The following is a 15398-nucleotide window of genomic DNA, read 5'->3' on the forward strand; positions in this document are numbered from 1 at the left end:
GAAGTGATACCTCATGCAAGTTTTGATTTGCATTTCTCTAATAATTAGTGATGTAGAGCAGCTTTTCACGTGCCTCTTGGCCACCTGTATGCCTTCTTTGGTGAAATGTCTATTTAGGTTTTCGGCCCATTTTTTAATTGGGTTTTTTTTTTTGGATATTGAACTCCATGAGCTGTTTGTATATTCTGGAGATTAATCCTTTATCCGTTGTTTCATTTGCAAATATTTTCTCCCATTCTGAGGGTTGTCTTTTAGTCTTGTTTATGGTTTCCTTTGCTGTGCAAAAGCTTTAAGTTTAATTAGGTCCCATTTGTTTATTTTTTTCTTTTTATTTTCATTACTCTAGGAGGTGGACTGAAAGAGATCTTGCTGTGATTTATGTCAAAGAGTGATCTGCCTATGTTTTCCTCTAAAGGTTTTTTTTTTTTTTTTAACATCTTTATTGGAGTATAATTGCTTTAGAATGGTGTGTTAGTTTCTGCTTTATAACAAAGTGAATCAGCTATACATATACATATATCCCCATATCTCCTCCCTTTTGCATCTCCCTCCCACCCTCCCTATCCCACCCCTCTAGGTATAGTGTCCAGTCTTACATTTAGGTCTTTAATCCGTTTTGAGTTTATTTTTGTGTATGGTGTTAGGGAGTGTTCTAATTTCATTCTTTTACATGTAGCTGTCCAGTTTTCCCAGCACCACTTATTGAAGAGACTGTCTTTTCGCCATTGTATGTTCTTGCCTCCTTTGTCGTAAGTTAGGTGACCATATGTGTGTGGGTTTGTCTGTGGGCTTTCTAGCCTGTTCCATTGATCTATATTTCTGTTTTTGTGCCAGTGCCATATTGTCTTGATTTTTGTAGCTTTGTAGTATAGTTTGAAGTAGGGTTGTAGGATACAAAATTAATGCACAGAAATCTCTGGCATTCCTCTAACACTAACAAACAATGAAAAATCAGAAAGAAAAATTAAGGAAACAATCCCATTTACCATCGCAACAAAAAGAATAAAATACTTAGGAATAAACCTACCTAAGGAGACAAAAGACCTGTATGCAGAAAACTATAAGACACTGATGAAAGAAATTAAAGATGATGCAAACAGATGGAAAGATATACCATGTTCTTGGATTGGAAGAATCATCATTGTGAAAATGACTCTACTACCCAAAGCAATCTACAGATTCAATGCAATCCCTATCAAACTACCAACAGCATTCTTCACAGAATTAGAACAAAAAATTTTACAATTTGTATGGAAACACAAAAGACTCTGAATAGCCAAAGCAGTCTTGAGAAAGAAAAATGGAGCTGGAGGAATCAGGCTCCCCAACTTCAAACTATACTACAAACCTACAGTAATAAAATTCTCTTAATGGAAAAAATTCTAATTCCCTGGAAGACTGTAAAAGGCACCTGGAACACTGTAAAAGGCACCTGGAACAGTTCTTTGCTCAAGAAGATAAAAAGACTTGGGAAGATGGAATTATGAAGTTGCCTGAAAAACAGCAGAAGGTAGTGGAACAAAACGGTGAATACACCTGTGCTGATGGCTTCCTAAATGCAGCACCTATGGAACATCCAAATGGACAAGTGCTCCTGCAACTGAGACAGGTCTGGCTTTAGCAGCTGTGGGCTTTGTGGGCACATTCACATGAGGGTTGGGCCAGGCCAGAGTCTGAGCAGCCTCCATAGCTCCCACAGCAGGTCCAGGTGAACAACTACTGCACATGCTGGGACCTGACGTCAGTGGATCTGCACCAATGGTCTGGTGAAAACTACACCTGAGAGTCACCAGGGCCATTTGCTGGCATACCCATGGTTATGATGGGACCGAGAGCAGTGCCAACGACAGTGTACTTTGTGAGCCCGCAAAACGGGCAAAAGGTGACATAACAGAGCACACTCACAGGGGAACATCTCCAGAGGAGGAATACTCAGAGGCTTCTCTCCCAGTGGAAGTGCTTCAATCCCGCCTACCTCTCACTGCACATCAGAAACACAGCTAAGAAACAGATCTTTGGGCCTCTACTTCAACAACTAAGGAGGATACCATGCCCCTGACAGGGCAGTGACAACCACAGAGCAAAGGGGAGGCCCCACTCAATATCCACCTCACACACTAGGGGGCAGACATCAGAAGCGAGAGGAGCTATGATCCTGCAGCCTGCATAAAGGAGACCACAAACACAATAAGTTAGCCAAAATGAGATGACAGAGGAATCTGCTGCAGACGAAGGAGCAAGATAAAAACCTACAAGAACAACTAAATGAAGAAATAATGAAAAAGAATCAGAATAATGATAGTAAAGATGATCCGAGATCTCAGAAAAAGAATGGAGGCATGGATTGAGAAGATGCAAGAGATGATTAACAAAGACCTAGAAGAACTAAAGAACAAACAGAGATGAACAATACAATAACTGAAATGAAAAATACTCTAGAAGGAATCAGTAACAGAATAACTGAGGCAGAAGAATGGATAAATGAGCTGGAAGACAGAATGGTGGAAATCACTGCCGTGGAACAGAATAAAAAAAAAAAGAATGAAACGAAATGAAGACAGTCTCAGAGACTTCTGGGACAACATTAAACATACCAACGTTCGAATTATAAGGGTCCCAGAAGAGAAAAGAGAAAGGGCCTGAGAAAATATTTGACAATATAACAGTCTCAAACTTCCCTAACATGGTAAAGGAAATAGTCACCTACTCCAGGAAGTGCAGAGAGTCCCATACAGGATAAACACAAGGAGGAACACACCAAGACACATGTTAATCAAACTAACAAAAATTAAATACAAATAAAAAGTATTACAAGCAACAAGGCAAAAACAACAAAAAACATACAAGGGAATCCATAGGTTATCAGCTGATTTTTTAGCAGAAACTTTGCAGGCAAGAAGGGAGTGGCATGATATACTTAAAGTAATAAAAGGGAAAAACCTACAACCAAGAATACTCTACCTAGCAAGGCTCTCATTTAGACTTGATGGAGAAATCAAAAGCTTTACAGACAAGCAAAAGCTAAGAGGATTTAGCACCACCAAACCAGCTTTATGACAAATGCTAAAGGAACTTCTCTAGGCAGGAAACACAAGAGAAGAGAATAAAAGAGGAAGGGAAGAAAAAAGACCTACAAAAACAAACCCAAAATAATTAATAAAATGACAATAGGAACATACATATCAATAATTACCTTAAATGTAAATGGATTAAATGCTCCAACCAAAAGACACAGACTGGCTGAATGGATTCAAAAACAAGACCTGTATATATGCTGTCTACAAGAGAACCACTTCAGACCTAGGGACACATACAAACTGAAAGTGAGGGAATGGAAAAAAATGTTCCATGCAAATGGAAATCAAAAGAAAGCTGGAGTGGCAATATTCAATCAGACAAAATAGACTTTAAAATAAAGACTATTACAAGAAACAAGGAAGGTCACTACATAATGATCAAGGGATCAGTATAAGAAGAAGATACAACAATTGTAAATATATATGCAGCCAAGATAGGAGCACCTCAATATATAAAGCAAATGCTGAGAGCCATAAAAGGGGAAATAATAGTGGGGGACTTTAACACCCCACTTACAACAACGGACAGATAACCCAGACAGAAAATTAATAAGGCAACACAAGCTTTAAAGGACACATTAGTCCAAATAGACTTAATTGATATTTATAGAGAATTCCATCGGAAAGCAGCAGAATACACTTTCTTCTCAAGTGCACACGGAACATTCTCCAGGAGAGATCACATCTTGGGTCACAAATCAAGCCTTGATAAATTTAAGAAAATTGAAATCATATCAAGCATCTTTTCTGACCACAATGCTATGAGATTAGAAATCAATTACAGGAAAAAAACTGTAAAATACACATGGATGCTAAACAGTATGTTACTAAATAACCAAAAGGTCACTGAAGAAATCAAAGAAGAAATCAAAAATACCTAGAGACAAATGAGAACAAAAACAGGCTGATCCAAAAACTATGGAATGCAGCAAAAGCAGTTCTAAGAGGGAAGTTTACAGCAATAAAATCTTACTCAAGAAACAAGAAAAATCTCAAATAACCTAAAGTTATACCTAAAACAACCAGAGAAAGAAGAAGAAAACCCAGACTTAGTAGAAGGAAAGAAAAATCAGAGCAGAAATAAATGAAATAGAAACAAAGAAAACAGTAAAGATCAATGAAACTAAAAGCTGGTTCTTTGAGAGGATAAACAAAATTGATAAACCTTTAGCCAGACTCACCAAGACATAAAGGGAGAGGACTTGAATCAATAAAATTAGAAACGAAAAAGGAGAAGTTACAATGGACACCACAGAAATACAAAGGATCGTAAGAGACTACTACAGTCAACTATATGCCAATAAAATGTACAACCTTGAAGAAATGGACAAATTCCTAGAAACGTACAACCTTCCAAGACTGAACCAGGAAGAGATAGAAAATATGAACAGACCAATCACAAGTACTGAAATTGAAAGTGGATTAAAAAACTCCCCAAAAACAAAAGTCCAGGACCAGATGGCTTCACAGGTGAATTCTATCAAACATTTAGAGAAGAGCTGACACCTACCCTTATGAAACTCTTCCCAAAAATTGCAGAGGAAGGAACACTTCCAAGCTCATTCTATGAGGCCAACATCACCCTGATACCAAAACCAGACAAAGATATCACAAAAAAAAAGAAAATTACAGGCGAATATCACTGATGAACATAGACACAAAAGTTCTCAACAAAATACTAGCAAACCGAATCCAGCAACACATTAAAAGGATTATACACCCTGATCAAGTGGGATTTATCCCAGGGAGGCAAGGATTCTTCAATACAGTATATGCAAATCAATCAATGTGATACAGCACATTAACAAATTGAAGACTAAAAACCATATGATCATCTCAGTAGATGCAGAAAAAGCTTCTGACAAAGTTCAACACATTTATGATAAAAACCCTCCAGAAAGTGGGCATAGAGAGAATCTACCTCAACATAATAAAGGCCATATCTGACAAACCTACAGCAAACATCATACTCAATGGTGAAGATCTGAAACATTTCCTCTAAGATCAGGTACAAGACAAGGATGTCTACTCTTGCCACTTTTATTCAACATACTATTGGAAGTCCTAGTCATGGCTATCAGAGAAGAAAAAAAAAAAATGAAAGTAATCCAAATTGGAAAAGAAGAAGTAAAACTGTCACTGTTTGCAGACGACAGGATACTATACACTGAGATTCCTAAAGATGCTACCAGAAAACCACTAGAGCTCATCAGGAAATTGGTAAAGTTGCAGGATACAAAATCAATACATAGAAATCTCTTGCATTCCTATATGTTAGCAAAGAAAGATAAGAAGGAGATATTAAGGAAACAATCCCATTTACCATTGCATCAAAAAGAATGAAATACCTAGGAATAAACCTACCTAAGGAGGCAAAAGACCTGAACTCAGAAAACTATAAGATGCTGATAAAAGAAATCAAAGATGACACAAACAGATGGAGAGATATACCATGTTCTTGGATCAGAAGAACCAATATTGTGAAAATGACTACACTACTCAAAGCAATCTACATATTCAATGCAATCCCTATCAAATTACCAAGGGCATTTTTCATAGAATTAGAACCAAAAAATTTTACAGTTTGTATGGAAACACCAAAGACCCCGAAGAGCACAAGCAATCTTGAGAAAGAAGAGCGGAGCTGGAGGATAAAGCTCCCTGACTTCAGACTAAGTACAAAGCTACAGTAACCAAAACAGTATGGTACTGGCACAAAACCAGAAATACAAATCAATGGATTAGGATACAAAGTCCAGAGATAAACCCACACACCTATGGCCACCTAATCTATGACAAAGGAGGCAAAAATATACAATGAAGAAAAGACAGTCTCTTCAATAAGTGATGCTAGGAAAACTGGACAGGTACACGTAAAAGAATGAAATTACAACACTCCGTAACACCATACACAAAAATATACTCAAAATGGATTAAAGACCTAAATGTAAGACCGGACACTATAAAACTCTTAGAGGAAAACACAGGCAGAACACTCTTTGACATACATCACAGCAATATCTTTTTTGATCCACCTCCTAGAGTAATGAAAATATAAACAAATGGGACCTAATGAAACTTAAAAGCTTTTGCACAGCAAACTATAAACAAAACGAAAAGACAACTCTCAGAATGGCAGAAAACATTTGCAAATGAAGCAACTGACAAGGGATTAATCTCCAAAATATACAAACAGCTCATGCAGCTCAATAACAAAAAAAAAAAAACAACCCAATGAAAAAATGGACAGAAGATCTAAATAGACATTTCTCTAAAGAAGACATACAGGTGAACAAAAAACCCATGAAAAGATGCTCAACATCACTAATTATTAGAGAAATGTAAATCAAAACTACAATGAGGTATCACCTCACACCGGTCAGAATGGCCATCATCAGAAATCTACAAACAATAAATGCTGGATAGGGTGTGGAGAAAAGGGAACCCTCCTACACTGTTGGTGGGAATGTAAATTGGTACAGCCACTATGGAGAACAGTATGGAGATTCCTTAAAAAACTAAAAATAGAGCTACCATATGACCCAGCAATCCCACTACTGGGCACATACCTGGAGAAAACCGTAATTCGAGTGGATGCATGCATCTCAATGTTCACTGCAGCACTATTTACAATAGCCAGGAAATGTAAGCAATCCAAATGTCCATCAACAGAGGAATGGATAAAGAAGACGTGGTACATATATACAGTGGAATATTACTCAGCCATAAAAAGGAATGAAATAATGCCATTTGCAGAGACATGGATGGACCTAGAGATTGTCATACAGAGTGAAGTAAGTCAGAAGGAGAAAGACAAATATCGTATAATAGCGCTTATATTTGGAATCTAGAAAAATGGTATAGATGAACTTATTTGCAAAGCAGAAATAAAGTCACAGATGTAGAAAACAAACTTACGGTTACCAAGGGGAAGGAGGGGGTGGGATGAATTGGGAGACTGGGACTGAAATATATAGACTACTGTATATAAAATAGATAAGTAACAAGAACCTACCGTATAGCACAGGGAATTCTACTCAATGCTCTGTGGTGACCTAAATGGGAAGGAAATCTAAAAAAGAATGGATGTATGTATCTGTATAACTGATTCACTTTACTGTACAGCAGAAACTAACTCAACATTGTAAAGCAACTACACTCCAATAAAAATTAATAGAAAAATCAACAAAATAAAAATAAAAGATACCCTCTATCAAGTTAAAGAACATGTTTTATTAAGAGTTTTATTAGTAATGAGTTTTTATTTCCTCAGAAGTTTAGTATCAAGATGATGTTTTATCTCCTTTAAATAATCAATTAAGTTTTATTTACTTAACACTTACATAGTGTTTACCATGTGCCAGACACTAAGGGCTTTACATATATTACCGCATGTAATCTTTATAACCATTCTGTAAGGTAGATTTTGTTACTTTCTCCATTGAGAGATGAGGAAACTAAGGCATAAGAGTTAAATATACAGCTACTAAGTGCTTGAGCCAGGACTGAATGTGGGAGATTTGGATTCAGATTTCATACTCTTGAACCCCCTCTTAGATTCTTGCTAATAAACACTTCTCATATAAGTTTTCTTTAGGAATTTTGCATATATTTTCATTAATATATTTATATTAATGTATAAATCTCTTTTTTGTGCTATCCTCCTTTAGTGTTTGAATCAGAATTGCGTTATCATTATAGAATAAAGTTGCAAGTCTTCTCTGGTAGCCAGTCTCCGAGATGGCCACCAATGCTCCCCATCTCCTGATATTCATAACCTGTGCAGTTGCCTCCCACATTGTACCAGGGTTGGTTTACCAGCAGATAAACCAATAAAATAGGGCATAAGTGACAGTCACTTCCTAAATTAGTTCAAAACACTGCACCTTCTATACTGAACTCTCTCTAATCATTCATTATGGGGAAGCCAGCTGCCATGTATTAAGGAGACAGTCCTGTGGAGAGGCTGCCTGCAAACTAAGTCCTGTAAATCTGAAACACTGTAAATCAATACTTCAATTAAAAAAAAAAAAAGTACTAAGTCCCATTCCAACAGCTAAAAGAAACTGAGGTCTGACAACCACCACATAAGACTGCTTAGAAGTGGATCCTCTAGGCTTCAGATGACTATAGTACCAGCCAACAACTTGATTATAACCTTCTGAGAAATCTTGAACCAGACTCACCAGGCTAAACCACTTCCAGATTCCTGACCTTTAGAACTTGCGTGAGATATAAAATGTTTGTTGTGTTAAACTGCCAAGTTTTGGGGTAATACGTTATACAGAAATAGATAATGAGTAAACTTTCCACTGTATTTCACTCTCACAAAAATCAACCAGTTCTCAAAGGTTGAACAGAACTGATAGGTAAGATCTGGTGCTTTGAGAAAGATATACACTCAATAAAACTTCAGAATTTTTTTCTAGGATATAAGTCAATTTAGATTTTTTAAACTTCTCTCTGCACAAAAAATAAAACTTTTTTGTATTTTCCAAGAATGCTGCCTATTTTTTATATATTTTAAATATGGTGATATAAAATCTTAAATGCTCTTCTATCCCTATAGATCTATTCCCTTCCAATTTTTGATATTATGTCTTCTCTATGTTTTTCTTTTTTAATCTTGCCAGTGGTTTGTCTGTTTTTTTCTTCCCCACAATGGAAAAATAATTTACCCAGGCTACTGATTTTGAAGGTTTTGTATTTTATTTAATTAACTGCTTACTTCATCCTTATTAATCCCTCCTTCTAATTTTAGTTTATTTCATTATCCATGTCCTACTGGTATTGATAATCTCAGTGCTATTTATTTTTAATCCTCCTAAATTTTCACTTTTGATCTTTACTTAAAAGAAGTGTTATTTTTAGTTATAATGTTATAATTAAAATTTTAGACAATTTTATACTTTTTAAATGTTTATTTTGGCCTTATTTTTAATGTTCAGTTATACTGAATATGGTCAGAGAATGCAGACCATATGGTTATATTTTTTGTGAATTTATTAAGATTAATGTTGCTAACTACCACATAACCAATTTTTGAAAAGTATCCTTGGATTTTAAAAACGATTCTTATTCTCTTGCTATTCATTATAAAATTTCCTTTGCGGTGCTATTCAAAATCCTTTTCATCATTGCTTCTATTTGTTTCCATGATTCATTAATTTCTGAAAGAAATAAATAAAATTTTATACTGTGAGAAAATTTCCCACATTTGTAACACGCCTTACTATCTGGGTAGAATATACTTGGTCTTACAACTGTCTTCAGACTTTCACCTGCATTTTTTATGTACCTGGGTGTGTATGTGTTTGTGTGTGTATGTGTTATACAAGGTTTAAATGAAATACAGATTTTGACAAATTTTTAAGCAGCAGTTTGTTTTCTAACTACTTCAGAAATATTTAAATTCATATGGTTAACAAAACTTGTTTTTAGTAAATCTTTGACATCCAAGATACTTAGACATGTTGATCTCACTAATTACTGTATTATCTTCATAAAAGAACACTGCAATTCTCTTTCTTTTCTGCTAAAACAGTAAGTATATGAATATAAAACATATACAGAATAATAGTAAGGAAACTTTAATAAGCTATGATCTAGATGAGGTTTGGAACTCATAAATTTTTTATGAAAAGATGTATTATTAAAAAAGATTCTAAGTCATTTTCTCATCAAGTTTTAATGAAAACGACTATTCCAAAAATTGTAACTACTATCCTCATGCCCAAAAGAATAGTTCACGAGTATTTTATTTTATTATCAATAATCGATAATAAAATAAAATACCTTTAGAGGTTCTAGTTCAAGATGGCAATGTAGGGGGAGCCTTAACTTACCTCCTCCCAGGGACACACCAAATCTACAACTAGATACGGAACAATTTTCTCTGAAATAAACTCCTACATATTGGATAAACAAAAAAAGACTGATGTTGAAATGGGTAGGAGAGGCTGAGACACAATCTAACCATAAACTCCAAGCCTGGCATGGAGACCCATAATCAGGAGGGAACCCACAACTCTGAGCTTCTTCCTGAGGAGCACAGGATTTGAAATCTACATCTCGCACCCCAACTTTTAAGACCTGCACCTGAGAGACAAGCACCCAAAACATTTACTTTTGAAAGTTAACAGGGCTGGTGTCCATGAGACACACAAGGCTATAGTGAACTGAGAAACATACTTAAAAGGCTCATGAGGATTCACTATGCCTACACCCCAGGGCCCAGCACAAAGGCAGCCAATTAAAATGCCTAGTCTTTCTGTAAAAGAGACTTATATGCTTATCTTAAAGCTTTGGCTTAAGTGGCAGGCACCTAATTTAAGACATACCTAGAAGCTTAATACTCTCCAAAGACCAAGGAGCCTCCCCCGTCTCACTCCAGGTCACCTTATCTTCCAGAAAGAAGCTTGTATATACATCTGATGGCCTGGTTTTTGCGGCTGCTGCTAAGTAAGGGGGCACTAACTCGACCACCTGGCTCTGGTGGCCAGAGTGGTGGACATTTATGAGTCCCATAGGACCGAAACAAAGAGAGAAAGAGTTCGTAACCAGCAACAACCCACAGGACAAAGCAGAGAGGTAACAGACAGGCACCCAATCTTTCTGTGAAAGAGGACTAATATCCTATTTTCATAGCTTTGGCCTGAGGGGAAGACATCAAATTAAACACACATCTAGGGGCCAACTGCAATCTTGTGCAGAGACCAGGGAAAGAAGTGGGCACCTACTTCAAAAACACCCTCCGCCCAGCCCCAGGTCGTGGGAATCTTTGAGAAAGGAGCTTCTGCCCACGTTTGGTGCACCAGCTTTTGTGGTTGCTGCCCACAAGAAATAACCCTTGATAGCCTGGCTCTGGTGGCTAGTGGGTATTGTGTTCATGGGTCTTAATGGGATGGCACAAAGGAAGAAATGGTTCTTAACTATCATGCAGGGCTCAGTACAGAGGAAGCAGAATGCAATGTCCATCTCCCAGGCTTCCACGGAAAGAGGTATATATGTATAACTTAAAAGCTGCTGCCCAAAGTCTGGCTTCCAATCAGCCTGAATTTAGGTGCTGACTGAGATCCTCCCTTTTAGGACACTGGCAGGTCTTGGGAAACCCTCAACGGCTGGGAGCCACTAAGAACCAAGTAGGTTGTTTGGACAATCACAAGGATATGAGAGACAACCAAGAAATAGGACAGGGTTAAACATTAAGGTTCATCTCCTACATGAGGCAACGCCTTCAAGACTGGGAGAAGAGGCTGTTTCATCTAATACATAGAAACCAACACAGAATGTCACGGAAACTGAAGAAACAAAGGAATATGTTCCAAATAAAAGGACAAGATAAAAACTTCAGGAAAATACTTAATGAAAAAGAGATAAATGATTTACATGACAAAAAATTCAAAATAAGTAATAAATATGCTCATCAACGTCAGAAAAAAACATGAAAGTGAGAATTTCAACAAACAAAAAATAAAGGAAAGTACCCTACAGAAATGATGAAGTTGAAGAATACAACAACTGTACTGACAAATATGAGGGTTCAAAAGCAGACTAAGAGCAAAACAAAAGATCAGTGAACTCAAAGACAGGGCAGTTTAACTCCTCCAATTAGAGCAGCAAAAAGAAAAAGGAATAAAAAAGAGCAAAGATAGTTTAAGGAATTTATGGGAAAACATCAAGAGGACCATTATTCGCATCAGGTTCCCGGAATGAGGAGAGAAAAAGGGCAGAAAATTTATGTGAAGAAATAATGGCTGAACACTTCCCTAATCAGGGGAAGGAAACAGCATCCAGATTTATTTATATATATAATATAAATAAATCGTCAAAAGTTAAAGGCAAGGACAGACTGTATGAAGAAGCAAGAGAAAAACAACTTCTTAAATACAAGGGAATCCCCAAAAGACTATTAGCATATTTTCCAGCAGAAAAATTATAGAAGGGTGTGGCATGATATATTTAAAGCTCTGAAAAAATTAAACAGCCAACCAAGAATACTCTATATGGTAAAGTTATCCTTCAGAATTAAAGGAGATATAAAGAGTTTTCCAGAAAAATAAAACATAGGGTAATGACCAATAGCCCAGTCCTATATAAGAAATGTTAAAGGGACTTTTTAAGCTGAAACAAAAGGGTGCTAGTCAGTAACAGGAAAAAAATACAAATATATAAATCTCCCTGGTAAAAATTAACACACAGTAAAATTTAGAAAAACCTAATGTTGTAAACATGATAGATTAATCACTTATACAAAGCACTAGTATGAAGGTTAAAAGACAAACAGTAAAAATAACTATAACTGCAATAATCTGATAGAGAATATGCAAGATAAGATGATGTAAATGGTGACTTCAAAAATATAAAATGGGGGTAAGTAAAAATGTAGAGCTTTAGACTGTTACCAAATTTGTTATTGACTTAAAACAGACTATTATAAATATAAATTGTTTTATGTCAGCATTATGGTAACTACAGAGAAAAAACCTAGATTAAGTACACAAAAGATAAAGAGAATGGAATCTGACTGCCACTACAGAAAATCATCAAATCACAAAGTAGGAGATCAAGAGAAGTAGAGAGGAAAAAAGAAATTACAAAACGGCTATAAAACAATAAGCAAAATGGCAGTAACTCCATATCTATCAATAATTAAGTGTGCATGGACAAATTCTGGGAAAACAAACAAACAAGCAAGCAAAAAACCCAGAGAGTAGCTAAACAGATTTTTTAAAAGTCATCTATATCTTACCCACAAGAGTCTCACTTAGATGTACAAACACACACAGTCTGAAAACGAAGCGATGGAAAAATATATCCCATGCTCTTGGAAACCAAAAGAAAGCTGGGGTGGCAATACTTACATAAGACAAAGAAGAACATAAAACAAAGACTGTAATAAGAAACAAAGAACAAAGTAGGTCATTACATAATGATAAAGGGATCAATACAATAAGAGGATATGACATTTGTAAATATTTATGCACCCAACATAGAAGCATCCAAATATAAAAGCAAATATTAACAGACCTAAAGGGTAAAACAGCCATACAATAATAATAGGGAACCTTAATACTCCACTGACATCGCAAATGGATATATTCTTAGAAACATACAACCTTCCAAGGCTGAATCATGAAGAACCAAAATCTGAACAGACTGATTACTAGAAAGGGGATAATCAGTAATCAAAAACCTCCAACAAACAAAATCCAGAATCAGACAGCTTCACTGGTGAATTCTACCAAATATTCAAAGAAGACTTAATTAATACCAATCTTCTCAAATTCTTCCAAAAATTAGAAGAGAAGGGAACACGTCCAAACTCATTTTATGGGACAAGCATTACCCTGACACCAAAACCAGTCAAGACACCACAGTAAATTACAGGCCAATATCCCTGATGAACAGAAATGCAAAACTCCTCAACAAAATATTAATAAGCTGAATTCAACAATACAACAAAAGTATCATATGCTGTTATCAAGTGGAATTTATTCCAGGGGTGCAAGGATGGTTTAACACCCTCAAATCAATCAATGTGATACACAACATTCACAAAATAAAGGATAAAAGTCATGTGATCATCTCAAAAAAGCAGAAAAAAGCATTCAACAAAATTTAACACCCATTCATGACACAAACTCTCAACAAAGTGCGTATAGAGAAAAAGTACTTCAACAAAATAATGGCCATGTATCACAAGCCTCCAGCTAAAATCATACTCAAGGGAGAAGAGTCGACTGTTTTTCCTCCATGATCAGCAACAACTCAAGGATACCCACTCTAATGTTCACTGCATCATTATTTATGATACCCAGGAAATGGAAACAACATAAGTATCCATAACGATGAATGAATACAGAAAACTGGTGGATACACACACACACAAGAATACTACTCAGCCAAAAAACAAAATAAAAAACAAAAACAGGAAAAAAAACAAAACACTCGTGACAACATGAACGGACCTTGAGGGCATTATGCTAAGTGAAATAAGTCTGTCAGAGGAAGACAAATACCATATGATCTCACTTATATATGGAATCAAAAACAAAACAAAGCAACAACAACAAAAAAACCCCACAAAAAGTAAAACATAAAACATAAAACAACCAATTCATAGACACAGAGAACAGATTTGTAGTTGCCTGAGATAGGGGGTGGGTGAAGTGGGTGAAGATAGTTAAAAAAGGCACAAACTTCCAGTTATAAAATAAGTAAGCCTCCAGGATGTAAAGTACAGCTTGATAACTATAGTTAATAATACTGTATTGTATATTTAAAAGATGCTAAAAGAATAGAACTTAAAAATTCTCATCATAGGAAAAAAAATTGTAACTATGTGCGGTGATGGAAGTTAACTAGACTAACTGTGATAATCATTTCACAATATATACATATATCAAATCATTATGTTGAACACAAACCAATCTAATGTTATATGTCAATTACATCTCAATAAAATTAATTAAATAAAATACCTTCAGATTATATTTATGAGCTTTATCCAAAATAGCTGGTACCAAGTTATCAGTAGGTTCTCCATTCTCGTCATTTGAGTCAGGTGGGTACCAAGATAGGGCTAGTACACCTAATAGAAACAACCAAAAAGAAAAGAAAAATAAACACAGGAACAGAAATGAGGTATTGTTAAAAAAATAAAGGTATTGGTAAAAAATATAGGTATTGTTAAAAAAAACAATACGGCAGAGTAAGGACCAAATTGTTAACAATAAAAAGAAACATATTCTCAAATAATGTTGTTTTGTTATTTACTTAGATACCACTTATGGTTATTTGATTACTTTGTATACTCAATACGTTAAACTTTTTATCAGGCATCGGTATCTTTTAATTAATTAGTAGATTTTACTTTCTAGAATAAGTTTTAGATTTACAGAAAAATTGTACAGAAAGTAGAGTTTCTATCTTCTCCTCTCCTACTCACCGTCCTCCCATGCCACATAGTTTCTGTTAGTATTAACATTTTACATTAGTGTGGTAAATCTGTTACAACTGATGAACCAATGTAGGTATATATCATTAACTGAAGTCCACAGTTTACACTAGGGTTCCCTCTTTGTATTGTACAGTTCTATGGCTTTTGCCAGATGTATAATGTCATGAACCGACTATTCAATATCACACAGAATAGTTTTACAGCCCTCAAAACCCTTTGTACTCCTCTTATTAATCCCTCCTCCTTCTCCTTCCTCAATCACCCAGAAAATAACTGATCCTTTTACTATCTCTATATACTTTGCCTTTTCCAGAATGTTATGTAGGTGGAATCATAAAGTAACACTTTCAGACATTTCT

General features: G+C 35.6%; 1 protein-coding gene across 1 annotated transcript in view; it reads right to left on the minus strand.

The window, feature by feature from the left end:
* MANEA (mannosidase endo-alpha) overlaps positions 1–15398 on the minus strand; it is a 68770-nt gene that overhangs the window by 20885 nt on the left and 32487 nt on the right. The window contains exon 3 of the mRNA XM_068551488.1: positions 14561–14670. Coding sequence (XP_068407589.1) covers positions 14561–14670 — 110 coding nt within the window. The remainder of the gene's footprint in view (positions 1–14560; positions 14671–15398) is intronic.

Source organism: Eschrichtius robustus, chromosome 9 (assembly GCF_028021215.1).
Source record: "Eschrichtius robustus isolate mEscRob2 chromosome 9, mEscRob2.pri, whole genome shotgun sequence".
Taxonomy (NCBI): Eukaryota; Metazoa; Chordata; class Mammalia; order Artiodactyla; family Eschrichtiidae; genus Eschrichtius; species Eschrichtius robustus.